Consider the following 25,323-nt stretch of genomic DNA (forward strand, 5'->3'; position numbering starts at 1 on the left):
ACAAGCCCGGGAGAGGGATTTAGGGTGGCATTAGTTTAGTTGGACTTAGCTTGGGTGATTTAACTTTTCGATATTTATGAGGATTATCATTTGTTGGATGGATTGATAGCTCCTCCTCCTGTCTTCCATGGCTATTCGGTTATTTTTGCGGTGAGGAATCAGGATTCTTGTCTTGTGATAAGATTTTTTGGGGGGAGATTACTTGTGTCATAGAGAAGGTATACGTATACTCCGGATGTGTCATGGATGTAGTTATGGGCTGTGTGGAAGATCGCGAATTCCTTGCTTTTTTTGTTATCATGGGGAAGATATCCAAGGTTATCAAGGCAAAAGGACTCAGCCAATATTATGATCCTATCTGAATGGGGGCAAGTCCACTGAAGAGGAGCTGAGAGACGGATCCGATGGTTCCCACCCACGCGCAAACGCGCGCGCGCGCGAGGGCAGAGAGCTGACGACATCTGTTTGTGGCTATGCTTTTGCGGTGAAGGGAATGTCTAGACGAGAGGGTGGATTAGGTGCTATCGTGGTTGGGTGTTGTGATACGGTCTGGATGGGTAGTGGTCTACGTGCACCTGTGCCTTACTTGTCTTACTTTGTTTGGGTTATACGGGGTGGTGGTACCTGTGCTGTACCTGGGCACGACAAGAACTATCGGATGGGTTTGAGTTTCAGGGCGAGAGGGTTGTCCACGGGTATAGTATGGGATAGACGCCCTGTCGGAGTGCTTTGTCTGCGTAGGAGATGATGGATATCAGATGAGACTTGTGGGATGGACTGAATGGATGGGTGGTTGGGGGTTGTCAATCGATTGACGACGTTGAATAGAATGTATCTCCCTCTATTGATTAGACAATTGGTAGGCAATTGATAAAAGAAAAGATAACGAATTCAAGAAAGGTAATGGCATGTGTACGGAGTATGTCTGTGTATGTGTATGTGCCTCATGATATCCTTTCCTCCAAAGTCTACGTATGTGTATCGGCTGATGTCACGCCGCCGTCAATAGGCCGAACAGGAACATCAACCCAAAGTGAACTACTACCGTCTGAACTGAAGCCAGGGCAATCGATTCCAGTCACATAGCCAATCAAGTCAAGAGTCCCAGACCAGAAGTCACAACCTTACCTTTCTACTATGAGTGCACTAGACTCCTACTAGTGAGGTGTCCAGAACCCGAAGTTGCGTAACGACGTGGAATGGGTCCCCCTCCCTTTTGCACCGCCCCCTTCTGCCAAGGTCCGTCTATCCGTATCTGGGTCGTTGGCCCTGAGAGCTTTGGACTTGGGTTTGCCTTCTTTTGGGTTCGAGGGCAAGGGCCCCGGGGAGAGGAGGGTGGGTTTCCAGGACCTGGGGGTTGAGTTTGTAGGTGCTCTTGGTTTCGGGAATGTCTCAAGGTGAGGAACGGATACGTGTTGTTGAGTATTGTGGTTTTGCGTGTTGTAGGAATAAGATAGTATACGGATAGGATGCAGATAGTGCTTCGGCGTCTTCCTCCCCTCGTCCTTTCCCCCGTCTAATAAGTTCGAGGGTGGGTGTAGCAATCTTGCAATGGAGGTGGATCCGGTCTCCACCGGTCACAGCATGGCAGGTACGGACGGATATTACATTAGTTGCATGGAACTATGGTGGCATCGAGTCGCGGTCGTCATTGATGGAGCATTGGTACAGTGGATTGAAGTTGGTTTTAACTACGGAGTACTCCGTAACCATATGTGATTTTCCGTTGAAGTACGTAGCAACTAGCAGGTAATGATTCTTATACTTTCGATCTAGAGACTTTATGCGCGCGGGGTGGGGGACCCTCCCTTTCTGGGTCCTGGCCTCGATTCGGTTGGCTGGGGGGGGGGGGGGGGAGGAGGAGTTAATCAGTGGCCGGGTTCGTTCTCCATCATGGCATGGAAACTTATGCTGCAGCACGCACGGAAGGTCGTTGACGGAGTCGGAGCGAGGGGTGATGGATGGAAGCTACGGAGTGCAGTATTATCACTTGGCAGTTGTGAGCTAGATAGAGGGCGTGAGACAGGCGAGATCGCTCTATCTTGCCGAATGCGAGGTGGCAATAACCCTAGTACCTAGCGGTGATGCTACTGAGTGTTATGATAGGATGGACCTGGTTAAGCTGGCTGTGACCTGCTGGACGACTCATCCAGCATTGACTGTGCTAGCTAGACCAGTGTAGATAGAGAGAGAGAACTGTACTCCGCTCGATGGGCGTTTGTCATGGAGCATGATTCCATGGTTGCTTCCGGATGGATGCTGAACTAACACTACACATTATTGAGTAGTGTATGTAATTATGGTTGAAGTTAACCTCACCTGCCTAACTGGCAACGGCACTGGCACATGGACCACACCAGACAGACATCATTAAACAAATGATGTTAATTCGATTAAGCAAAATGCAAGTCAAAGTTCTAGAAACGGATCCAGCCATGATAATAACATGAGATAATCAATTCGAAAGGACGAAAAGGGCAAAAAAAGGGGAGACAGAAGGAAAAAAAAAAAAAAACTTCGATGACGGGAGGAGGTCGAGTGAGGCAGTGCAAACCGGAACCGACGAGTGAGGTTACAGCTCGGCCGGGGTGGGAGCTTCTGCAACAATCGTTAGTTACCTTGTTAGCCCAAGCGCGTCTATCTTGTTACTGAAGAGGTGGCAAGAAGGCGTGATTGGGACTCTCGTGGCTCCAGCGATAACATGCTACTTCCACAGTTCTCCTATGTGATGCTGTTGATGCTCACTATCAGATATCTTCATCACAATCTGTATACTTCCCTTTCAATTGATGGTATCTGCAAAGAGAAGATGACCGGACCGTTTCATGGATGGGCCTTGAAATCTGGACCAATCCGTGGACCCTCGAGTGGGGCTGACGGCGACTCACTTTTCCTGTCGAAGCTGGGATTGGCTGCTGGGAACAACAAGTGCAGGGTTCTTTTAAACCTTTCCGAGCACTAGTGGTAATGGGTCTGGTAACTTAAATTAAATTACAAGACGCATAACACCCACCTTGAACCAAGCTGCTGCTGCTGCTGCTGCTGCTCCTTCCTTCCCTTCCCTTCCCCCCCGACCAAAAAGAAGAAAGACGTAATTGACCGAGGGACTGGATCCCCTTCTAATTCCACCCTCTCTCTCTCTCTTTCTTCGTCCCTCTTTTCCTTTTCTGCCAGCAGGTGGTGCCTTCGTTCGCCCTGTTTATACCCAATCCTAATTATCCCCTCATTTGTTCATTTCCTGTTCGTGCCTCTCTCTCTCTCCAATCCCTCCTCATTCCTCCTTCATCCCGCCTCTTTCCCTCCTTCCCCCCCGACCCCGGTGTGCCCGCGGAGCTACCTGGTGTTATTCCCAGTCCACCTATCCATCTCTTCGGACTCCAGACCAGACCATATCAAATTCGAGCCTGGACTAAACAGTGATATACCGACGCTTTGGACTTAATCTCACCGGTTATCAGCAAGTTGTCACGGCCTGGGCGTTGAAATCGTCGTTTTAGAATCTTCCCGCTCGAATGCGCTCCTGATACACATTACGGGGTCCGGCTCTTTGCTCCTGTTAATTTGGTCAACCTCCGGCGCTCACGGCCCTCGTTCGCCTGTTTCCCTTTGCCCTCCGCCCCATCAATCGCTTCCTCGACTATTCTCTCGGGCGCGCTACAGTCGGTGACTTCGGATCATTGCTGGTTTGGTAAACGCAGACGTTGATACACGACCGGGACCAGACCTGCGGCTACAGCGCGACAATCGGTAGACTTCGTTTCACTTAGACCACATAGGATATCCTATACGACCGTTGGATCCCATGATTTACTCTTGAGCTTAATTGTCTCATTTTGCGCCGTGGAATGAGATTCGTCCCCTTGAATGCCTGGCATCGGAAATACATGATACCGCAGCACTCGACCCATCCTCTCCTCCCCGGATCGCATTCCACTCAACACTAATCGATTATCCCCTGCCCATTCTTGCCTTGTTCTCTACACTTCCAAGACCCACCCTGTCCTCGGTCGTATCCTCCCCTGGACGACCATGCCAGACTCCGGACCCGATGGCCAAGATCCCAGGCAGTCGGGGTCGACTCCCCTGCGCCGGGAGCGGGCCCCGACAATCACCATTGACACATCGGCCGTGACCTCCCCCTCAAACGAACAGATTCGGCCGCCGGTGCAAATCTTGCCCATCCCGCCGCAACCTTCGCTCCAGATCTCAACCGACAATGTCGATGCGCATGACACCAGTGCTCTCCTGAATAACGGCGGAGTCTCGCCTACCTCCCTTCGCTCGGCTGCCTCCTCCGAAGCCAGAGACTACGAAAGTCGGCCGACGTCGCCGCATAACTTTTCCTCTCCCGCGTCCAAGATGGCCGATTCCATGTCCAATTCGAATTACCTGGCTGTACCGGGAACAAGATCTCGTGGAAATTCGTTGGAGTCGCAGGACTCGAATCAATCGTCTAGCTCGTATGGAGGAGATACATACGCACCGACTGCATCGCATGGATCCAACACAGACTTGACGCAGAACACGATTGTGAACGATGAGGATGCCCTGAAGCCCGACCCAGGCCGGGAAGCTGAGTTCGAAGTGGAAGACAACAAATTCGCCTTCTCACCTGGCCAGTTGAACAAGCTTTTAAATCCAAAGAGCCTTGGAGCCTTGCATGCTCTCGGCGGGCTTCGTGGAATTGAGAAAGGACTGCGCACGGACACTCGCAGTGGCTTAAGCTTAGACGAGAACGAACTGGACGGTGTTGTGAGCTTTGAAGATGCCACGGCCTCACAGACGACCCAGGCCACGCCCAAGTCCTCTTCTCCCCCGCCTCAGCATCACACATCAGAGGGATCGAACGCCGCGAAACCTTCCGACGGTTCGTTTACGGATCGGATCCGCGTCTATGGGACGAATAAACTCCCGGAAAGGAAGGCCAAAAGTTTCTTGGAGTTGGCCTGGATCGCATATAATGACAAGGTGCTGATCTTGCTGACGATAGCTGCCATCATATCCCTTGCTTTGGGCATCTACCAATCTGTGACAGCCACCGGCAAAGAGGCCCGAGTGCAATGGGTTGAAGGCGTTGCAATCATCGTGGCTATTCTGATTGTCGTTATTGTAGGAGCTGCGAATGACTGGCAAAAAGAACGTCAGTTCGTCAAGTTGAATAAGAAGAAGGATGACCGCCTAGTCAAGGTGATCCGCTCCGGAAAGACCTCAGAGATCTCGGTGCATGATGTCCTTGTGGGCGATGTCATGCATCTAGAACCCGGTGACATGATTCCAGTAGACGGGATCTTCATCGATGGCCACAATGTCAAATGCGACGAGTCCTCGGCTACTGGCGAGTCGGATGTTCTTCGGAAAATGTCTGCCGATGATGTATACCGCGCCATCGAGCAACACGACAACGTCTCAAAGCATGACCCGTTCATCGTTTCTGGTGCCAAGGTTTCCGAAGGTGTGGGAACATTCCTGGTTACTGCGGTTGGTGTCAATTCGACGTACGGAAAGACAATGATGTCGCTTCAAGACGAGGGCCAAACGACTCCACTGCAGTCTAAGTTGAATGTACTCGCCGAGTACATTGCGAAGCTTGGTCTCGCCTCTGGGTTGCTCCTATTCATTGTTCTTTTCATCAAGTTCCTCGCACAGTTGAAAGACATGGGAGGTGCCTCCGAAAAGGGTCAGGCTTTCCTGCAGATATTCATTGTTGCTGTGACTGTAATTGTTGTTGCTGTTCCGGAAGGTTTGCCGCTCGCGGTTACTCTTGCGCTTGCCTTCGCTACTACTCGAATGCTCAAGGATAACAACCTTGTAAGATTGTTGCGAGCATGTGAAACCATGGGCAACGCGACCACTATCTGCTCCGATAAGACCGGTACCTTGACAGAAAACAAGATGACTGCTGTCGCTGCCACTCTGGGTAAGAACCTCCGCTTTGGCGATAAATCATCAGGGCCAGCCCTCCGTGCGGACGATGACCGAGGCCGGGACCCGGTGACCACCGTCTCTCCCTCGGAATTTTCTTCCAGCCTTTCTGGCCCAGCCAAGGACTTGTTGATCGAATCGATTGCAATCAACTCAACGGCATTCGAAGGAGAGCAGGATGGTACCGCAACCTTTGTCGGCTCTAAGACCGAGACGGCACTCTTGGGATTCGCTCGGACGTACCTAGGAATGGGCTCAGTTAGTGAAGCACGGGACAACGCGACTATTGTGCAGATGGTGCCTTTCGATTCCGGACGTAAGTGCATGGCCGTGGTCATCAAGATGGAGAATGGAAAGTATCGGATGTTGGTCAAGGGCGCATCAGAAATTCTGGTGGCCCGTGCGACCAGAATTGTTAGTGATGCGAGGAAAGATCTTACTGAAGTGTTCATGTCAGATGAGGACCGGACTGTCATGGACAAACTCATTGACCACTATGCCTCTCATTCGTTGCGGACTATTGGTTTGGTCTATCGTGATTTTGACCAGTGGCCTCCGCGGGGTGCAGCCACCCAGGAAGAAGATCGCTCACTTGTTGCCTTTGATTCAGTCTTCAAGGATATGGTCATACTAGGCGTTTTCGGTATCCAGGACCCGTTGCGCCCAGGCGTAACAGAATCGGTGCATCAATGTCAACGTGCGGGCGTTTTCGTGCGGATGGTGACTGGTGACAACATTACGACTGCAAAGGCCATCGCTCAAGAGTGCGGAATCTTCACGCCAGGAGGAATCGCCATTGAGGGGCCTAAATTTCGTCAATTGAGCAGTCGACAGATGACCCAGATCATTCCTCGATTGCAAGTACTAGCCCGATCGAGTCCCGATGACAAGAAAATCTTGGTGACTCAGCTTAAGAAGCTTGGTGAAACTGTCGCAGTGACTGGTGATGGTACCAATGATGCACAGGCCCTCAAGACCGCTGATGTTGGTTTCTCCATGGGTATTTCCGGTACTGAGGTTGCGAAGGAAGCTTCCGACATCATTCTGATGGACGACAACTTCACCTCCATCATCAAGGCTATGGCTTGGGGCAGGACTGTCAACGATGCTGTCAAAAAGTTCTTGCAGGTACAGTATCCCCTTGACTTATTAATAATAGCAAGCAGAAGCTAATCGTCACTAGTTCCAACTCACTGTTAACGTGACAGCGGTCCTCCTTACATTTATCTCTGCTGTCGCAAGCGGTGACGAAGAGTCGGTCTTGACCGCGGTGCAGCTTCTCTGGGTCAACCTCATTATGGACACTTTCGCTGCTCTCGCTCTGGCGACGGATCCGCCTTCTCCTCATGTTCTCGATCGCAGGCCCGAGCCAAAGTCCGCGCCTCTCATCACTCCAACCATGTGGAAGATGATCATCGGACAGAGTATCTATCAGTTGGTCGTCACGCTTGTCTTGAACTTTGCTGGAAATTCGATCTTCCATTACCACACAGAGAAGGACACTTCGCACATGCAAACGGTCGTGTTCAACACATTCGTCTGGATGCAGATCTTCAACCAGTGGAACTCTCGCCGTCTCGATAACAATCTTAACATTTTCGAAGGAATGTTGAAGAACGCATGGTTTATTGGAATTCAATTGATCATCATTGGAGGACAGATTCTCATTATCTTCGTTGGTGGTCAAGCTTTCTCGGTTGTGCGGCTCAATGGGCCTCAATGGGGCGTGTCTCTGGTCTTGGGAGTCATCTCCCTTCCAGTAGGTGTGATCATTCGCTTGATACCAGATGCTCTCATTGCCAGGCTTATCCCCACCTTCTGGCACCGCAAGAAGGGTCCTGAGCTTTGGGTCTCTGACGAGGATCGCCGCTTCGAGTGGAATCCTGCTCTAGAGGAGATCCGGGACCAGTTGAAGTTCCTTAAGACTGTTCGCGGAGGCCGTCTCCGCCACTTGAAGCACAAGCTACAACACCCCGAAGAACTTCTTCCCAGATCGCGAAGCGGATCACGGTCCTCCAGATCTCGAGAGAACTCGATCCCTGGAACACCTGTGGAGAACAATAGTGACAGCACTCCGCCCATGCCAGCGACCCCGGAATCACGATCCAGACGACGCACACGGTCTCGCTCCAATTCAGCATTCGGGCCAGCGGCTGCCATGGCCGGTGTTGTGGCGGGTAGTATTGCGGGCTGGTCCCCAATCGAACGAACGCAGGGAGATGGCGAGCCTTTTAGGATTCAGGCCGACAGCCCCCATGGAGGCCTAGACAAGCAACAGGGCATCGAGATTCATCCGGACACTGCTGCGGATGACCAAATCGTGGGCAACTTCAAGGGCCCCTCGAAGACACCTCCGAGCCAAAACCCTGATCTTTTACCCCATTTTGATCACGTCCCGCCTGAGCGTGCGCCATCCAGCCGCAGCCGACGGTCTACGTCACGTCAGTCTCAATCCAGTCAAAGCCATGTCTGAGCGTCCCGCGCTATATTGCCTGTGCAATACTAGATTCTGTTGTCCTACTTCACTTCAAATGATTCCACGCTCGGTTCATTCTCGCCTGTGTATACTTATTTCCTCTTCCTCATACCCTGTTGTCATTCGAGATTCTTTGTTTTGCCCACGCCGAACTTTGCTGTTTTGCCAGTCTTGAACTTAATCTGCGTACTTTCTGCAGAGGTCCCTCTAGCCTTGCTTTACCTGTTTGTGTCATAGCATCGTTGTCTTCACAATTCCAATCATATCCCAGGGAAAGGTGTCTCGGTCTCGGCGTATGTGCTTTCAAAAGGGGATTGGCTGTTTCTGCTTTTTCACTTCGTTTGTTTGTTAGACACTCCTTCCTCTCGCATAGGGATGGGCGGCGGCCTGAGCGACAAAAAGGGCAAGATTATTCTAATTGGTTTTGTGTTTCCAGTTTTCAAAGATAGCCTATCTTACCTTGTACATAGTGTACTTTTGCTGCTCACTGATATGTCTATATGCCCTGCTTGATGTCTACTGCTTGCAAGCAGGGCGAGGGAGAATCCGATGGATGATCTACTACGGTTCTCATGGTGTTCATGTTGAAATCACCATATTTAGGCCATCATTCGTATGTCTTTGTAGGGTTTTCGACACCAAAATCTATGCACACCGAAATTGACAGAAAGATATAAACTTGCTTTCACACTAACCCGCCAGAAGTAATCACCATAGACGGCATCCACCAAGCCACTGCCATCGACGTATCTCACATCTCACCAGGTGGTCAGCGGCCCATGAACCTGATCTCCAGCAGTCTCAAGGGCGGGAAAGCCAAGGCGGTAAAGCCCATCCCCAGCCAAATCCCCAAATCGCATCCCTCCGCAATCGCTGCCGCCACGGGGCCTGTAAAATAAGCTTGATCCTGATCAAAGTCATCAGCAATCATTGAACTTCACAATGTCATGCACAGAGGTAGGACTGGGGGGGGGGGAGAGAGAGAGGGTGAGGTACCATGCCAACAATAGCTCCTATCCAACCGACGAGAAAAGCGATACTGGCCGCAATGCCCACGGGAAGTCTGAGTCGATCGTTCCACGCGTCCCAGTCATAGCCCCGGCCGCGATTGAAGAGGAGGTCCTCTTGCACCACGATCGTGAACCAGATCACCGCCCAGTATCCGATCAGCGGCATCACGCTGCGGAAGATGTCGTACAGGGAGTCTCGACCGCCAATGGCACACGAGGCGTACACCAACGTGCTGGCGGTGGTGTAGACGGGGCGCGGGAATTTGCGCCAGACATTGCCCAGCATCTGGAAATTCATCCCCGTCGAGTACGACGCCGGCGCGTTGTTGGAGACGATCGTCAGGACGTTGATCACGGCACAGAGCCTCCCCAGGGGCCCCAGTCGATCGTACCCGGCCATCAGCAGGCTTCCCGGCGTGCCGTCGTAGATCGACCTCCACCGGGCACTGTGTGCCACCCCACTGCCCAGACCCGCACCCAGAAGCAGGGTCACGGTGAACGCGAGGCTGGCGCCGATGGTCGTCACCGTCCAGATCTTCCATCGCTTGATATCCGGCGAGTAGTACACGTGATAGTCGGCCGCGACGGGCACCCACGACAGGGGAATCGATAGACAGAGCGAGAAGAACGCCAGCCGTTTCGCGTTGATCTGCGTGGTCGTTCCGACTGACGGGCTGTCGAAGTCGAACTGAGGGCCGGCCGACCCGGTGAGGAGCGAAAAGACGATCAGCTGTGGGAACCATGCATACCTTTGGGGAGGTTTGCGAGTATGGATGTCAGTCGGGTGGGCACTCGGAAATGTCAGGGATTAGTCAATTCCTTACCTCTCATAGTATTGGAAGATCTGCATCCCAAAGGTGGCCATCGTCCAACTCGCCAATGCTACGATGACGATTCCAACGATCACTGATACACCCCCGCCGGATAGCTTGGATAGTAGTTGGCCTCCTACCGTCGCGCTCATCATCCCGGTGCCCAAACATGAAAGCACATTCAATACGCAGCATACTTTGGTGGGGTAATACCCCATGAAGAACCGGGACACGATCTAAGAGGAAGAGAGGGGCTGTAAGTCAGCTGCATTGATGATGGGGGAGGCTTGTCAAACAGTGCAATATCGAAATGCTTCTGACATCGCTCGAGAGGTAACTCATACCAGTGTGCGATTTCCACTTTGCGGGCCCCAAGTGCTCATGTAGCCAATCGCCAGACTCCCGAGTAGCGTGCTGAATATCACACATAGCGCACAATCGGTGAAGCTCAGCTTCATGACCAGCGTCCCCAGCGATCCGGTGATCGTGTTATTCATTGCCATCCCCATGCTCAGCCACGTCAGGAACATCTCAAACGATGTAAACTTGGTGTTCTTCATTCGTTCCTCCAGCGGTACCGGCTCGATGCCTCGGGTCTCGAGCCCTTTGATGCACCTTGTCCATCGTTGATATCTCGACTCGCGTTTATCCGGGAAGGGTCTTTCGGCTCCGGACTCGTCATGTGTCACAGTCACACTCGTCTGCAGGGACGAACATGCTCCCTGCTTTTCGATCTCAGGTTCCATTGGGGTGGGCTTCGGAGGATTGTCTCTCTGGTGCGTGCGAAGGGGATGCCGTCTTTCGCACAGCCTTCCTTTTCGCCTTTTTTTCCCGCAACAACAATAACAAGCCGAGTACAACTAGGAACCAACCCCAGTATATAAGTGATCTTCGGAGACAAACCACAATCAGAAGCAGGATCAACGGCAGACACAGCAGGCGGGTGCAACTTCACCTTCTTTTTTCTTACCCCCGGGCAGGTCACTAGACTGACATCACCCTTTGTCCTTGGTCGTGCAACCCCGTCCGCGCTACTTTCTCTATCGACATTCCTCAACCCTCCCGCTAGAGCTGGGGCCCTGTCCTCACCCTCCTTAGCCTGATCAGAGGGTTGCGTTACACCCGCTCGCCTCCCCCGGTTCTATACTCTTCAGGAGACGAAGGGGTTAGGTATCCATGAGGAACATCGAAGAAGAACCAAACCCTGAGAAAGGGGACGCCTCGAGCCCCTTTCTACGCATTGTCATCGCGTGTGTGAATGTCACCAGCCTTTTTTTCTTGCTTTCTGATCTCATAGGTTGAAGGGTGGTGTGGTTTCTTTCTTCGCAACGGAGAAAGTCATGTGGCTGGAGGGTGACCACATACCATTGTTGATATTGCCATTTTAAGCTCTACTATACATTCCAACGGAATGCTCCAACCATGTAAGGGGAAGGAGCCATTACAACGTGATCCTGGGAAAGCAACAAACCTGTTTGGCTTTCTTATGAGTAGCAGATGCATCTCTCTTTTTGGGGGGGGGGGGGGGGTTCCCTTAATATCGCGTGGAAGATCATCGATTTGCCCCCAATCGTGGGGTAAAAAACAGCCGGAAAGGTGGGTTTACTTTCTGGCTGGATCATGAACCGGAAAATCGGGAGGTATGGAAGATGAGCTCATGGTATTCTTTTTGACTCTCTCTTGAGAGAGACTCACATGGGCCTGTGACGTTTTTCTCCGAGTTATCGCCTACTTTCAAACGGTTGGCTGATCGCGTGAGGCCAGCTGCGGCATCGGATCACTATGCCGCGTCAGGCTTGACAACCTGTGCATACTCTGATGTGGACTCGCCAAGCCCTGTCTGTACTGGGAGTAAATGTTCCGGGGATGCATCCTCGGTCTGTGGGATATTGTGTCCCTGCTCTCTGCTTTCTACTCATGTGCTTTCTCGACCATTGTTCCCACAAAGAGTCAAGCTCTTAGTTGTCGGCCCTGACGTGATATTTCAGCCTCGTCATTGGATGTTGAAGTGCTTTATAGTATGTATCTACCTAGAGCGAGATATTCATATGTTATCAGCTCCAATTTGTCAGTTGTACAATGCTCGTCGTCGAGAGGAGCTACTCTAAGCTGGTGCAGCGCACATCAGGCGATGCACAAACTCTCTAGCAGTTACTTTCGGGTTGAACAGGGGAGCCGTCTGTGGCCAAAAGCTTGTATTGCTATGGTCGCTTCGCATCAAGGAAAGTAGCTTGCTTTCGCTGAATGGGATGGCAATATGGAGGCATCACCAGTGTCTATTACCACGACGCAGGTGTGAGGGTTCGCAATGTGAAGAAAGCTCACCGCCTTGGCCCGCCGGCGGATGCGGAGACTGAAGATGCAGCCCCAGGCCCCAGGGCAGCCACTAACTTACAGAACTATTGCCCTAGACCCGTGACCCCGGATAATCCATGGAACTCCCATCGGTCCTTATCCGCCACGGTACCCGCTAATCTATCATCCCTCGGAGCCTGTGCGGAGTCTCCACCAAGGTTATCCTAGACTTGACATTTCCCCCATATCATATCAATCTACGAGCCTCTGTCAGAGCAATTGAGCAGAGATTGCGAGCCGGCCACCGAAAAGCCGATGGCGAATGCTACGGAGAACTCTTCCGAGTGGAAGGGGCCGTCGCTGTTCTCTTCAGGCGCCTCGTCTCATCCCTACGTGACATACTTCATTCTCGCCATAACTTCGTATGTCACTCTGGTGAATCTTCTGCGGTTTCGCATAGTGAAATGGATGCACAAGCAATACAACTATCCCACGCGCGAGTCCTTCGCTCGCATGACCGATGATGACGCGTGGGCGATTCAGAAAACCATGCTAGAGCAGGAATTTCCTTTCTTTTACCTGAAGTCCCTCCAATTCGCACTATTCCGAGTTAGTCTTCTTCTTTTTTTATTTTTTATTTTTTTATTTTTTTTCGTTGCGACATTCTGTGCCATCTGAGACCACTGACAACTCCCCGGTACAGACCTACGGCATCCCGACCATCTCTAAGCTGCTCGCGGGCACGGCACAGTTCTCGAAGCCGGAGACCTCCCTGAAGCGCTACGCTGACACGGTGGTCTTGATCCAGGAATTTATGGGCAATGCTCCATCGTCTCACCGTGCTCGTATCGCCATCGCGCGCACCCGCTGGATGCACAGTGGGTATCGCGCCTCGGGTGAGATCCTCGAGGATGACATGCTGTACACGCTAGTTCTTTTCGCCGTGCAGCCCGTCCGATTCCTGGAGAAATACGAATGGCGAGGCACGACTGACCTGGAGAGATGTGCCATCGGTACCTTCTGGAAGAGCGTTGGCGATAACCTCAACATCAGCTTCGATGCCCTGCCGTCAGGCAAGAATGGATTTCAGGACGGCTTGCATTGGTTGGAGGAGGCGATTGCCTGGGCGGATGCCTACGAAGCGAAGTGCATGGTACCCCATGTCAAGAACCGAGAAACGGCCGACCAGACCACGGAAGTGCTGCTGTACATGGTCCCTGAAGCTTTCAAGCATGTTGGGCTGAAGTTTGTGTCCTATATGATGGACGACCGTCTGCGAAAAGCTATGATGTAGGTTTCCCATTCGCCCCGCTTGGGCGCCCCTGTGCTACCTCAAGACTCGCGACATCATCTGAGTAACGTCGCTGACCCGGTTGGATGTTACTTCTAGGTACGACCCGCCTCCGACAGCATATGCTCGGGTCTTCGCGGGCTTGCTGGCCGTGCGCCGGTTTGCGATGCGCCACCTCGCCCTTCCCCGGCCATATATCTTGCGGTATAAGACTTTCACGGATGTGGACGAGCATGGTCGCATCTTCTCCACGGAATGGGATGCAGCGCCTTACTACGCGAAACCCACGTTGCGGAACCGCTGGGGTCCAGTCGCCTGGTTGACCTGGGCTTTCGGCCGGCCTTTACCTGGTGATGAAGGAAAGAAGTATTATCCGCAGGGCTACTACGTCCCTGATGTAGGCCCGAAGTACTTTGAAGGACGGGGCCGGAAAGATCTGCAGCAGATCACAGAGGAGTTGGAGTCTTCGCGGAGGGGACAATGTCCTTTCATCTAAGATACTCCAGCCAATGAAAAAACTGACCTTCTGAAGTTCTGATCACAGCTCTGGAATTGACAGTATTCGGCCTGATTGTTTGGTTTCATCTTCCAGGCGGTTGTGACGAATATCGAAAATCGTTCAGGTCTATCACTCAGTATCAAAAATAATAAATCTGTCATATTTTTCCAACTAATACGATGTCTGAACTCTAAATCAGCAGCAAACTGCCAGACCCCCTTAGCGCGAATTGAAATTATCCAAGACCGCAAAATCCTTTGCGACTTCCCAGATGGCTTCGATCTGCCTCACAACCTCACCTTCGAGGGGCCCCTTCTCCAGGGCCGTCAGAGTCTGATCCAACTGCTCGACACCACTCGCCCCCGCAATAATCGCATCACCAAGCTCCCCGTCCAACGCGGAATGATACGCCACCCACCGGTACGCTAACTCGGCCTTGGAGATTCCCGCCTTCTCCGCGACCTCGTTCCAAGTGTCCAGGACCCTCAACATCTCCGGCTTCATGTAGAGACCCCGATAGACCTTTCCGAACCCGGAGTCCGGATCCCAGCGGCCGCCGGACCCGCTCGCAGTCCGGAGCTGCTCGCTCGTCTTGGTCAGGAACCCGCCGGCGATGGGGCTATACGCGTAGAACCGGATGCCGTGCTCGCGCAGCAAGGGAAAGAGGCTCGACTCGATGAGACGCGAGATGGCGTTATAGTTCCCCTGGTAAACGGTCGGGCGCACATAGTCGTGTTCCTGACAGAGGCGGAGGACTTCTTCGGTCTCCGCCGCGGTGAAGTTCGACAGGCCGAAGTGCTTGAACTTGCCGGCGTGGTAGAGGTCGTTGATGCCGGCGAGAGTGGGCTCGATGGGGGCGGTGCGGTCGGGGGCGTGGATGTAGAAGATGTTGACCTGGAGGGGGTTATGGTAAGCTTCGCTTATCTCTCTGCTGTGACTGTCGACAGCTTGGGGGAAAGGTGGGAGGGAGGTGCATACCGAGTCAGTGTTCAACTTCCTCAAGCTCTCCTCTGCATCTGCGATGACCGCCTCTCGCGATGCGCGTCCCGGCCGGAACCCCCCGCCGTGCTTGGTGTCGATGTCGAAGTCCTGCGCTGCGGCGTTGGCCTGGCCCAGGAGTTCCTCGCTGCGGCCGTAGATCTGCGCCGTGTCGATTTGGGTGATGTCGTGACGCTTCAGAACTTGGAGGATCTCGGTGGTCTTCTCCGCGGTATTGAGCTTGCTGCTGTCGTTGACGAGGCCGGCGCCAAAGACGATTTTGGCTCGCGAGGTAGACATTATGATTAGGGGCAATTGATTGTCTTGGTAATTGATGCTGTTAGAGGATCGCTAAAGAGGATGCGCTTGAATAATCTCTGATTTCGGCTCATGGTTTGTCCAGAGTGTGATCCTTATTTATACGTCGTGAACTTGGTACCAATACTCGTATCTTTGGGAGTGGTATAGATGGGGGCTTGGTATGTATGGACTAAGCGCAGTGCCATTTGTAAGCTACCACTATATTTCGATTTCAAAGCGACGGTTGCTAGCACCTTCGTTTGTATTCTGTCAGATTTTGAGGGGCTGTATGGGGTGATTCTCCTGCGGGGGTAGAGGGGAAAAGATGTTGTTTGGAGATCCTCTATTCGAGGTTGAGTGTCTACATTATCTACATAGTACATAGTATGTCCTTTAGCTAGTATGTGGGTCTGTACGGAGTAGAATACTTCGGGATTCTAGGCGATTTCTGAGGTCCCCCGTGATTGAGGCGTTGGGAGTGCCTTGAGCTATCGGCATGAATTGCAACTGTCCTTTACATATGAGTGCCTCTGATAAAGCTCTAGCTTGGCCCTACTGCTAATGAAGATATAGCAACGGAATCTGTAGCAGCGGGGTGGGTGTGAACCGAAAAGTTCTTGCGCAGAAGTGGTTGAGGAGAACTACTATGTACTGCAGTAGAAGCCGGCCAGCCAAGGCTGCTCCATCGTCACGGAAGCTTCGAAGAAGATTACATAAACCCAGCAAGCAAAGCATCTCCCCGCAAACGCAAACGCCGACGGGGCAATCGGTGATCTCATCCAAACCCCATTAACTCAATTCTGGCATTGCATCTTTTCATACAGCTACACCCTCCCCAAAACAATTTAATAAGCTGCCCGCATATTAGCTACATACAGTCGCATTGCAGAGCGCTGGCTCCAGCACACACATCCGCAAATGGCGTCACCCTCATCGAACGACGCCGCCTCGAACCCGGCGCCATTTGCCAATTTCCCGCAAGACCCCTCCGAATTCGACAGCGACCCGCGCATCTCGTTCTCGAAACTCGACGATAAGTTCATCCTGGAGACCGACGACGGTCAAGAATATGAATACGACACCGCTCTGAAGCGGTGGATCCCGACGGTGTGTAGCGCGCTCTCTCCATCTGTCTCTCTTCGGCCTTGGTTGGCAGTGACCTGTGGGCTCTGTACCTACCGGGCTGTTGAAAGTTCCTTCTGCCCCCCCCCCCCCCCCCCTTCGGTTTTGCTGCTCCGGCGATCCGGAGCACTATTTTTCATCTATGGAGAAATTGGTTCGCGTGCGTGTGAAAAACAAGCCGGGAAAAGGGGGCTACCTTTTTCTGCCTGGTGTATGGTTGGTTCGTGAAAACTGATTTTTTCGCTTGGGTGGTGGTGGGTGTTGCTCTCTCCAGGTCGACGATGACTTGCTCCAGAAACAGCAAGAAGCCTACAAAGTACACGGGGTGGATGAAGATGAACAGGTGACGGCGTCGCAATTGAAGAAGAAGCGCAAACAGCAGGGCAATGGTGAAGAGGTCAGTTTGCAACTCACTCCTACCTGTCAACCTTTTGTTTGTCTACGAAGCTTCCAAAGCCAGCAACGCTAAGCAAAGCTCGGGGTTTTTCGATCTGTGCAGGGCAATGGACAGAAACCGAAGAAACAGCGCGTCAACACGGCCGTCTTCGTGACGTCAATTCCCCTCGATGCCACCTTCGACGAGATCCGCGACCTCTTCTCCAAGTGCGGCGTGATTGCGGAGGAGATCGACAGCGGCCGCCCGCGCATCAAGATGTACAACGACGACGACGGGAAGTTCAAGGGCGAGGCGCTCGTGGTCTACTTCCGGCCGGAGTCGGTGAACCTGGCCATTCAGATGCTGGACGACTCGGACTTCCGGCTGGGCGTGACGGGCCCGCAGGGGGCGATGCGCGTGCAGGCGGCGGATTTCTCCTTCAAGAGCCAACAGGAGGCCCCGACGAAGACGAGCATGCGCGATAAGCGGAAGATCATTCAGCGGACCCAGAAACTTAACAAGTAAGGAGACTCCCTCAGACGGTGGGGTAGGTTGTCGATGCTGATGATACTAATTTGGCGACTGGTAGTAAACTTGCCGATTGGGACGATGACGATCCGTCGGCCCTTCCAGATACAAGCTCTCGCTTTGAGAAGATTGTCATTCTGAAACATATGTTCACTCTGAAAGAATTAGATGTACGGAATCCGTTCTCGTGCTGCGATGTTCATGAAAAGGTCTGACTCGTTATGACAGGAGGACCCTGCCGCTATACTCGACATCAAGGAAGATATTCGCGATGAATGCTCGAAGCTCGGGGAGATTACGAATGTTGTTCTCTACGACAAGGAGCCGGAGGGGATTGTGAGCGTCCGCTTCCAGGATCCGGAGGCGGCTCGCAACTGTGTCCAGGTGGGTTGCATCCGCATGATATCTACTTTCTTCAACTCAAATGGTACATGCTAACAGTTCATGTCGCCCAGATGATGGATGGGCGCTATTTCGCTGGCACGCGCGTGGAAGCGTACATTTCCGATGGGAAAGAGAGGTTCAAGAAGACCAATGAGAAGCGGGCAGCGCTGGAAGATTTGGCCGAGAAAGGGTTGGATGCCGAAGATTCGGAGGAAGAGCAGCGCTTGGATGAATTTGGCACGTGGTTGGAAAGCTCTCACACGGTGGAGAATACTGCCAAGTGAGAGCAGCGGCGGTAGCAGGAACAGCAGCAGCGATATGGGGAGACATCTATTTTCAGGTATCATGGACAGCAAGCAGATCTGTATCCCCCAACGGGCAATTTGCTGAACTATGTGGGCAAGGGACTGTGATTCCCGTAGTCATGATCAACCTTAATGAAGAACATGTGTACTATAGCAAAAGAAATATTCAAAGAAGTAATGACCTCATGCAGCGGGGAAACAAAGAACGACCAAATCCGTATCCATAACAAAACACATGCCATGAACCAGACGGGAGGCTCGGTCGTAGATCAAAATTCGGTTCGCGTGTTCTGGTTGCGAGCCTGACTTCTGAGGCATGAATTCAACTCTTCCAACGAATCCCGTGCTGGCCAACTGACACGCCAAACCCGATCGGGCTGAGTACTTTCCTTCTTGGGATTTTCCCCTTAATATTTGGACTGCCGGAAGAAAACAATCAAGCCACGGTCCAACTCAGCTTGTGTTCACTGTTGACTTTTTTGTTGTTGATCGGGGGGTACTCAGGTAACAATTCACTGCTACTGCACCACTAACTCTCCCTAAACAACCCCCCCCCCTTCCCCCCCACCACCCTTCCTTCACCGCTCTCCTTCTCTACCCAAACTCTCCAAACTAACCCAATTCCTCGTTTTCTCCCTTCCTCCTTCGACTTCGACTGTCTTACCCAGTCTCCTCCACCTAATCCCTACATTCCTCCATTCTTCGACATCTGTCAACCCACTCTTTCTCCTCCTCAACTTCAATCACCTTTCACAATGCGCGAAATTGTATGTGGTCTACCCCCTCCGTTGTTGTCCGCCACGGGAGACGCGTCGTTTAGACTTGACTCCCCTGATGCGCCCCCACCAGTTGTTCAATATAAGGATCATGCAGCTAACCTAGTCTTTTCCCACCCAACAGGTTCACCTCCAGACCGGTCAGTGTGTAAGTGAATTCGTGCTGGGACACACAACCTCTGCGGTTCGATATATTCATGCAGTGGACTAAAACATGGGTGCTGGTGACAGGGTAACCAAATTGGTGCCGCTTTCTGGTATGTCTCTACTCGAGTGAATGGATAGATGACATGTTCTGTAGACTCTCACCCAGAGTCAAGAACATTACTGTCAAAGCTTCTCTGTGGTCAATTGAGCTAACAATCTTCCAGGCAGACCATCTCTGGTGAGCACGGCCTCGATGGCGCCGGTGTGTAAGTGCAGACTTCCCGGGCGGCAGGACCAGCGGGTCGCGGAAAATGGTGAAGGATATTAATGGAAAGGACAGTTACAATGGCTCCTCCGACCTCCAGCTGGAGCGCATGAACGTCTACTTCAACGAGGTTCGTCTTCGAGTCCTCCCTCCGGCTTTCCCGCATCAGCTCCTGACTGCTTCACCAGGCTAGCGGCAACAAGTATGTTCCCCGTGCCGTCCTCGTCGACCTCGAGCCCGGTACCATGGACGCCGTCCGTGCCGGTCCTTTCGGCCAGCTTTTCCGCCCCGACAACTTCGTCTTCGGTCAATCCGGTGCTGGTAACAACTGGGCCAAGGGCCACTACACTGAGGGTGCCGAGCTTGTCGACCAGGTTGTCGATGTCGTCCGTCGCGAGGCTGAGGGCTGCGACTGCCTCCAGGGTTTCCAGATTACCCACTCCCTCGGTGGTGGTACCGGTGCCGGTATGGGTACTCTCTTGATCTCCAAGATCCGTGAGGAGTTCCCCGACCGTATGATGGCCACTTTCTCCGTCGTTCCCTCCCCGAAGGTCTCCGACACTGTTGTTGAGCCGTACAACGCCACCCTCTCCGTCCACCAGCTTGTTGAGCACTCCGACGAGACCTTCTGTATCGATAACGAGGTATGTTCTGGGAGATATGGCTGATATGGGTGACACGGCCGGTATGGGTGAAAGGCGCATAAATTGACCGGAAAATTGCTGTAGGCTCTGTACGACATCTGCATGCGTACTCTCAAGCTCTCCAACCCCTCCTACGGTGACCTGAACCACTTGGTCTCCGCCGTCATGTCCGGTGTGACCACCTGTCTTCGTTTCCCTGGTCAGCTTAACTCCGACCTCCGCAAGCTGGCTGTCAACATGGTTCCTTTCCCTCGTCTCCACTTCTTCATGGTCGGCTTCGCTCCTCTGACCAGCCGTGGCGCTCACTCTTTCCGCGCCGTCTCTGTTCCTGAGTTGACCCAGCAGATGTTCGACCCCAAGAACATGATGGCTGCTTCGGACTTCCGCAACGGCCGTTACCTCACCTGCTCCGCCATCTTGTACGCTGCCCGTATCCTATTGCGTCGTGACTTTCGTACTGACTGAATCTAGCCGTGGACGTGTTTCCATGAAGGAGGTTGAGGATCAGATGCGCAACATCCAGAGCAAGAACCAGACCTACTTCGTCGAGTGGATTCCCAACAACATCCAGACTGCTCTCTGCTCTATCCCTCCCCGTGGCCTCAAGATGTCCTCTACCTTCATCGGTAACTCGACCTCTATCCAGGAACTCTTCAAGCGTGTGGGTGATCAGTTCACTGCCATGTTCCGTCGCAAGGCTTTCTTGCACTGGTACACTGGTGAGGGTATGGACGAGATGGAGTTCACTGAGGCTGAGAGCAACATGAACGATCTCGTCTCCGAATACCAGCAGTACCAGGACGCCTCCATTTCCGAGGGTGAAGAGGAATAGTAAGTTTCCCGACTGTCGCGCCGGAGATATAGTGACTAACTCTGTCACAGCCCCGAGGAGGAGATCCTTGATGAGCAGGAGTAAACTTTTGGCCGTCAAGAATGACGCAAAGCGGGACATGCGCTCGTTAATACCCTTGATAAGCTTACATTCGCAAAGGACGTTGGCTCGTTGTACCGGCCATTGTCGGTGAACTATTTCGTTTGAGCGCCTTTAATTTCCCCCTTCCTGTTTTTTAATTACCTAGGCCGATGGAAGCCTGAACCAATTCAAATCAATAGCACATAGTTCGAAGCAATTTATAGTTTATTGCTTGATATGCAGCGTATGTGAGCCGCTTCTGCTCGCCTATGGGTTTTCTGCGGTGATAGCACCCGGGCTTTGAACTTGTAGGATTATCTCATGACGTCTATTGAGACATGTGGAAGGAGTAGAAAATACCGGGTTAGGGATAAGCGGTTGGCACACAGTGGCTTGTACATTACCCACAGGAGGTGAAGCGACACAGGTGATATAAGTCACGTGACTTGCTTTCGGCAAGCAAGCATCAAGTTGGGTATACTTGAAGCCCCCACCAATCAGCACGCTGCCATATGCTGCCGGCGCTAAGCGGAGCGCTCCAGGCTTCAAGGTTCTTCAGGTTCGGGTTCTTAACTCCCTACCGGGGCTTTAAGACTAGCTACCAAGGCTGGATTACCGTACAGACTATGAGTATATAGATCATCTGTTCGCCCACCCGCTACAGCTGTGCTAAGCGGGGCCAAGTGATGTATATGTATACCTTTCGGCTATGTACATGAAACCCTCCCGGTGCCACTCCGGCGACAATTGGCACTGGTTCGAGTGTATCGGCAATTTGAGGTCTCAGAGGTGAGGTGCTTGGAACATGTTCTCAATTCTGTTGGTGGTTATAGGAACTAACGTATCAACATGGGAAGCAACTTGGTTACGCGTTGCATCACGTGGCCGGATTACTCAGCTATGCCGACAGAGTGCTTGAGGATTATTTGGAGATAGGCGCGGCTTCCTGCCTGCTTAGCTTTGCTTCTTGATTGTATTGGTGGGTGTGGGAGTCAGTAGGTGCTGCGAGCACGGCCTGGTACAGTACAGCCCAATCCGAGCGGGTGGTGGTAGGATGCCAGTTTGGGGGGGGGTCACTTTGAAAAAGTTAACTAAGTAGGCGAGTTCCTGCAGAGTATTCTGTAATTGAAGTTATACGGGATGGCACCAAGAGGGAGTAAGTAATGTACTCTGCGTAGTATGTTCCTCCGTCTGAGAAGACATCCGCTTCTTGCTGTTGCTCGTCTATCTCCCAGATCGTTGGGGAAGGGGATATGAAGAGGGTTGAGGCTTCCATACAAGGCACGTCAGGGGATTTGTAGCTTTACCTGAGGATGAGTGAGGGACCGGGATGGAAAGTTGTATAGTTTTGATTACACTTCTTCATTCAATTATTTTTTCTCCAGAAACATTGAACCGATAACCAGTCACATTAGGTAAGAAAGTCAAATAGAGGAAGCCTTGAAAGGGGGAATAAAACCAAGAAAAGAAAAGTATATACATATTCACAGTAAAAGAGGGGGATATCAAAGTGGTAGAGACCTGAGAAAAAGAAAAGGAAAAGGGATATAGTCCAAGAAAAAAGGAAATAAATTAGGTGGAGTGGTGGTTTCACCCTGTCCGAGAAGTAACTGGTCCAGTCACCATTTACGCCTTCAGTTCTACCGACTCCTCGTTGCCGGCGGGCGTGATGCTGCGCTTGGAGGAACTCTCGGCGTGCTCGGGGCTGGTGCCGGCGATGACGTCGCGGGTGATCTCGACATAGTCGTACTGTTTGCTAAGGGTTAGTTTTTCTGCTCAATATGATGGAAGGGCTCAGAAATTGGGAAGACATACGGCAAATTCACCGATCTCGGCATCATCAGTACCCAGGATCTCATCTTCCTCGGAGATGCGCAGGTGGAGACCAGGGATCAGGTTGATTAGGAAAAGAATGATGCAGCTGCCGAAGAAGGAGTAGGCCATGCCGGAGACAGAGTCGGCGAGCTGGTAGCCGAGCTGGACGTAGTTGTGGTTGATCCATCCACCGTCGATGACGGTGGAGCCATCGAGATGAGCAATGTAGTCACTAGCATGATGTTAGTGGGGTGCTGGCAGCGGAGACATAGAAAGAGACATACGCCGCAAAGATTCCGGTCAAAAGGTTGCCAACAAGGCCACCAATACCGTGGACAGCGAAGATGTCCAGGCTGTCATCAATTTGGATCACATATTTCAGCTTGGTGGCGTAGTTACAGGCAACAGCACCGACCACGCCGAAAATGAAGGCCGCCCAAGGTGTGACGAAGCCGGAGCCTGGAGTGATGGCAACCAGACCGGCAATGGCACCGGAGCAGAATCCAACCATAGACCATTTCCTCTCAAGTCGGTAGTCCAGGAGACACCAGGTGACACCGCCCACCGATGCAGCCAGATTGGTGACAACGGCCGCCATCACGGCGCGCAGGTTGGCAGCCAGAGCGGAGCCTGCATTGAAACCGAACCATCCAACCCAGAGGAAGACTGTGCCGATGACAACATGAGTGACATTGTGAGGGCGGTAGTTGAGCTCGTGCGTTCCATGGCCACGGCGCTTTCCGAGCATGAGAGAGTAGGCAAGAGCGGCAGAGCCGGAGGCAATGTGGACAGGAGTACCACCGGCGAAGTCGAGACCTCCTAGCTTGAACACCCAACCGGACGCGTTCCATGTCCAGCAGGCGAGGGGATCGTAGATGATGGTGGTCCAGACAAAGCTGAAGACCATGCAAGGAAGCATGCGACCGCGCTCAGCAACGGCACCGACTGCAAGGGCCACCCTGGCGTCATACTGTCAGATATGCAGCCTTATAATGGATTACAGCAAAGGTATACTCACGTAATAGCTGCGAACATTCCCTGGAATACGGCGAACAGAAGATCCGGAACTTTAGTGCTGCCCACGGAAGGAGCTCCCAGCACACCCTTCATACCGAAGTTCTGCAAGTCTCCAATATAACTTCCAGCAGTGTGGGAGAAGGCTAGCGAATACCCCCAGAAGAACCATTGGAAAGATACCACCCCGACCGACATTATCGAGAGCCAGATCAGCGACAGAGCTGACTTGCGTCGAGCAAGACCGGAATAGAAGAAGCTGGAAGGGTTAGCTCTGGAGTTATCATATCGAACACTAGGAATGGTCCCATACCCGACACCCGGAATCATCAATAGCACCAGGGCAGTGGAGGTAATCACCCAAGCAATGTCCCCGGACTGATAACAATTAGCAAAGGCTAAGTATCAAGCGCCTAAGGAGCTTACACTGTAATAAATGTTGAGGTCTTCCGTCAGGGAATCACCACCCGTTGCACCCGTGCCATTGTAGGCAACGGGATACGCCGACATCGTGAATCTCACAAGATGCACGGAACTTGTTACAGGATCGAAGAGAAAGAACTGTGGGTTGCAGCCTGTCTACCACAGCTTGGCAAGAGGTTAAAGTATTATCGAACGCACAGGCGGTGCGCAAGCGTAGGGGGTCTCGAAAGCAATGGAAGGAACAGGCACGTATTAGACCGACAGCAAGGAAAGCAAGTAGGGGAAAGTCCGGGCACTGATGGATGAATAATTGAATCTGAGCTGTTACCGATTTAGGATGACTCGGTTGCTGATCAATAATAGAAAGAAAAGTATAGATTTCAAATATAATTAAGAAAAAAAAGAGAGGTCAAATCAGGGGGAGATGCAGGAGTGATAAATAGTGGTGATGATAGTCGGCGGCCGGAGATATTACCAGTCAGATGAAAAGCGCCATCGTCTCACTTGCTTCGAACCCTGGAAGGGCTCCACATCATCGGAGCCATTCTGGGGGATGTCCTCTTTCTTGGCGACAGGATTAGTTTGGTCTTAATACGATGCGATATCTACTGATAGATATCGGAGGACTGGCCATGGCGGCGGATCCAGACGGGTGGAGTTGCTGGAGGAGAGCCATCACGGACCAATGTTATTTCTCACATTGATTGACTTGGCCGTATTCCTCTGACCTGCAGCTGGCTGGGATGACTCTTTTTCATTTTCCGATCTGTCGAGAACGTGGATGCGCATGTTGGGAGTAGAGTTCCACGGCATTGGCTTGTTCATCGTGCAGGGACGCCTAATCCATCAGCCATGGCTGATGGCTGCATGTCGGTTACATGTCGGAAGCGGCAAACAGGCCGGTAGACTCGGAGTGATAGCAGTAGGTATGCTTCGTGATGCGAAACTCAAACGCGGAGGGAGATTAGGGATTTCATTGACAGAAGAGGGTCAATAATGCAAATGCGCGGGAGTATGGATAAGGAGAG

At 52.2% G+C, this 25,323-nt stretch overlaps 7 protein-coding genes across 7 annotated transcripts; 4 read left to right on the forward strand and 3 right to left on the reverse strand.

Annotated features, from left to right (window-relative positions):
- Positions 1 to 4,029: 4,029 nt before the first annotated feature.
- pmcA (putative P-type calcium ATPase) lies at positions 4,030 to 8,395 on the forward strand (the record flags this gene model as incomplete). The annotated part of the gene is made up of 2 exons (XM_040941195.1): positions 4,030 to 7,050; positions 7,106 to 8,395. 2 exons carry the CDS (start codon positions 4,030 to 4,032, stop codon positions 8,393 to 8,395), a joined length of 4,311 nt encoding a protein of 1,436 aa, XP_040802280.1.
- Positions 8,396 to 9,096: 701 nt separating this feature from the next.
- BO72DRAFT_447323 (uncharacterized protein) lies at positions 9,097 to 11,359 on the reverse strand. Its single transcript, XM_040944509.1, has 5 exons — positions 11,176 to 11,359; positions 10,565 to 11,109; positions 10,233 to 10,456; positions 9,395 to 10,157; positions 9,097 to 9,305 (listed from the first exon to the last, which is right to left on the reverse strand). Exons 2-5 carry the CDS (start codon positions 10,964 to 10,966, stop codon positions 9,168 to 9,170), a joined length of 1,527 nt encoding a protein of 508 aa, XP_040802281.1. The 5' UTR covers positions 10,967 to 11,109; positions 11,176 to 11,359; the 3' UTR covers positions 9,097 to 9,167.
- Positions 11,360 to 12,683: 1,324 nt separating this feature from the next.
- On the forward strand, positions 12,684 to 14,413 carry BO72DRAFT_79278 (uncharacterized protein). The gene is made up of 3 exons (XM_040950724.1): positions 12,684 to 13,124; positions 13,219 to 13,805; positions 13,906 to 14,413. The coding sequence occupies exons 1-3, from the start codon at positions 12,831 to 12,833 to the stop codon at positions 14,300 to 14,302; spliced, it is 1,278 nt and encodes a 425-aa protein (XP_040802282.1). The 5' UTR covers positions 12,684 to 12,830; the 3' UTR covers positions 14,303 to 14,413.
- Positions 14,414 to 14,452: 39 nt separating this feature from the next.
- BO72DRAFT_447326 (aldo/keto reductase family protein) lies at positions 14,453 to 15,707 on the reverse strand. Its single transcript, XM_040944510.1, has 2 exons — positions 15,284 to 15,707; positions 14,453 to 15,199 (listed from the first exon to the last, which is right to left on the reverse strand). Exons 1-2 carry the CDS (start codon positions 15,581 to 15,583, stop codon positions 14,525 to 14,527), a joined length of 975 nt encoding a protein of 324 aa, XP_040802283.1. The 5' UTR covers positions 15,584 to 15,707; the 3' UTR covers positions 14,453 to 14,524.
- Positions 15,708 to 16,320: 613 nt separating this feature from the next.
- On the forward strand, positions 16,321 to 18,484 carry BO72DRAFT_447327 (U2 snRNP complex subunit CUS2). Its single transcript, XM_040944511.1, has 6 exons — positions 16,321 to 16,690; positions 16,980 to 17,102; positions 17,205 to 17,602; positions 17,671 to 17,779; positions 17,838 to 17,993; positions 18,065 to 18,484. The coding sequence occupies exons 1-6, from the start codon at positions 16,502 to 16,504 to the stop codon at positions 18,275 to 18,277; spliced, it is 1,188 nt and encodes a 395-aa protein (XP_040802284.1). The 5' UTR covers positions 16,321 to 16,501; the 3' UTR covers positions 18,278 to 18,484.
- Positions 18,485 to 18,854: 370 nt separating this feature from the next.
- On the forward strand, positions 18,855 to 21,274 carry BO72DRAFT_447328 (tubulin beta chain). Its single transcript, XM_040944512.1, has 9 exons — positions 18,855 to 19,065; positions 19,199 to 19,222; positions 19,306 to 19,331; positions 19,446 to 19,487; positions 19,562 to 19,616; positions 19,675 to 20,130; positions 20,215 to 20,549; positions 20,602 to 20,961; positions 21,013 to 21,274. Exons 1-9 carry the CDS (start codon positions 19,054 to 19,056, stop codon positions 21,044 to 21,046), a joined length of 1,344 nt encoding a protein of 447 aa, XP_040802285.1. The 5' UTR covers positions 18,855 to 19,053; the 3' UTR covers positions 21,047 to 21,274.
- A 1,291-nt stretch (positions 21,275 to 22,565) lies between these two features.
- Positions 22,566 to 24,729, reverse strand: BO72DRAFT_79349 (ammonium permease MEP2). Its single transcript, XM_040950725.1, has 6 exons — positions 24,299 to 24,729; positions 24,186 to 24,250; positions 23,877 to 24,131; positions 23,143 to 23,817; positions 22,859 to 23,090; positions 22,566 to 22,792 (listed from the first exon to the last, which is right to left on the reverse strand). The coding sequence occupies exons 1-6, from the start codon at positions 24,380 to 24,382 to the stop codon at positions 22,670 to 22,672; spliced, it is 1,434 nt and encodes a 477-aa protein (XP_040802286.1). The 5' UTR covers positions 24,383 to 24,729; the 3' UTR covers positions 22,566 to 22,669.
- Between the last annotated feature and the right edge of the window lie 594 nt (positions 24,730 to 25,323).

Source organism: Aspergillus fijiensis (assembly GCF_003184825.1).
Source record: "Aspergillus fijiensis CBS 313.89 unplaced genomic scaffold BO72scaffold_18, whole genome shotgun sequence".
Classification (NCBI taxonomy): domain Eukaryota; kingdom Fungi; phylum Ascomycota; class Eurotiomycetes; order Eurotiales; family Aspergillaceae; genus Aspergillus; species Aspergillus fijiensis.

Bases quoted from the DNA above. Each gene is read 5' to 3' on its own strand.
- BO72DRAFT_447323 (XM_040944509.1), bottom strand. From the start codon at position 10,966: ATGGAACCTGAGATCGAAAAGCAGGGAGCATGTTCGTCCCTGCAGACG. The intron at 10,457-10,564 runs GTATGAGTTACC...TCTTCCTCTTAG, and splicing joins AAAGTGGAAATCGCACACTG to ATCGTGTCCCGGTTCTTCAT. The intron at 10,158-10,232 runs GTAAGGAATTGA...ACCTCCCCAAAG, and splicing joins ATCTTCCAATACTATGAGAG to GTATGCATGGTTCCCACAGC.
- BO72DRAFT_79278 (XM_040950724.1), top strand. From the start codon at position 12,831: ATGGCGAATGCTACGGAGAACTCTTCCGAGTGGAAGGGGCCGTCGCTG. The intron at 13,125-13,218 runs GTTAGTCTTCTT...TCCCCGGTACAG, and splicing joins TCCAATTCGCACTATTCCGA to ACCTACGGCATCCCGACCAT. The intron at 13,806-13,905 runs GTAGGTTTCCCA...TGTTACTTCTAG, and splicing joins CGTCTGCGAAAAGCTATGAT to GTACGACCCGCCTCCGACAG.
- BO72DRAFT_447326 (XM_040944510.1), bottom strand. From the start codon at position 15,583: ATGTCTACCTCGCGAGCCAAAATCGTCTTTGGCGCCGGCCTCGTCAAC. The intron at 15,200-15,283 runs GTATGCACCTCC...AACCCCCTCCAG, and splicing joins GGAAGTTGAACACTGACTCG to GTCAACATCTTCTACATCCA.
- BO72DRAFT_447327 (XM_040944511.1), top strand. From the start codon at position 16,502: ATGGCGTCACCCTCATCGAACGACGCCGCCTCGAACCCGGCGCCATTT. The intron at 17,780-17,837 runs GTACGGAATCCG...TCGTTATGACAG, and splicing joins TCACTCTGAAAGAATTAGAT to GAGGACCCTGCCGCTATACT. The intron at 17,994-18,064 runs GTGGGTTGCATC...CATGTCGCCCAG, and splicing joins CGGCTCGCAACTGTGTCCAG to ATGATGGATGGGCGCTATTT.
- BO72DRAFT_447328 (XM_040944512.1), top strand. The intron at 19,223-19,305 runs GTAAGTGAATTC...TGCTGGTGACAG, and splicing joins ACCTCCAGACCGGTCAGTGT to GGTAACCAAATTGGTGCCGC. The intron at 20,550-20,601 runs GTACGCTGCCCG...GACTGAATCTAG, and splicing joins CTCACCTGCTCCGCCATCTT to CCGTGGACGTGTTTCCATGA.
- BO72DRAFT_79349 (XM_040950725.1), bottom strand. From the start codon at position 24,382: ATGTCGGCGTATCCCGTTGCCTACAATGGCACGGGTGCAACGGGTGGT. The intron at 23,818-23,876 runs GTGAGTATACCT...GTATGACGCCAG, and splicing joins GGAATGTTCGCAGCTATTAC to GGTGGCCCTTGCAGTCGGTG. The intron at 23,091-23,142 runs GTATGTCTCTTT...ACATCATGCTAG, and splicing joins TTGACCGGAATCTTTGCGGC to TGACTACATTGCTCATCTCG.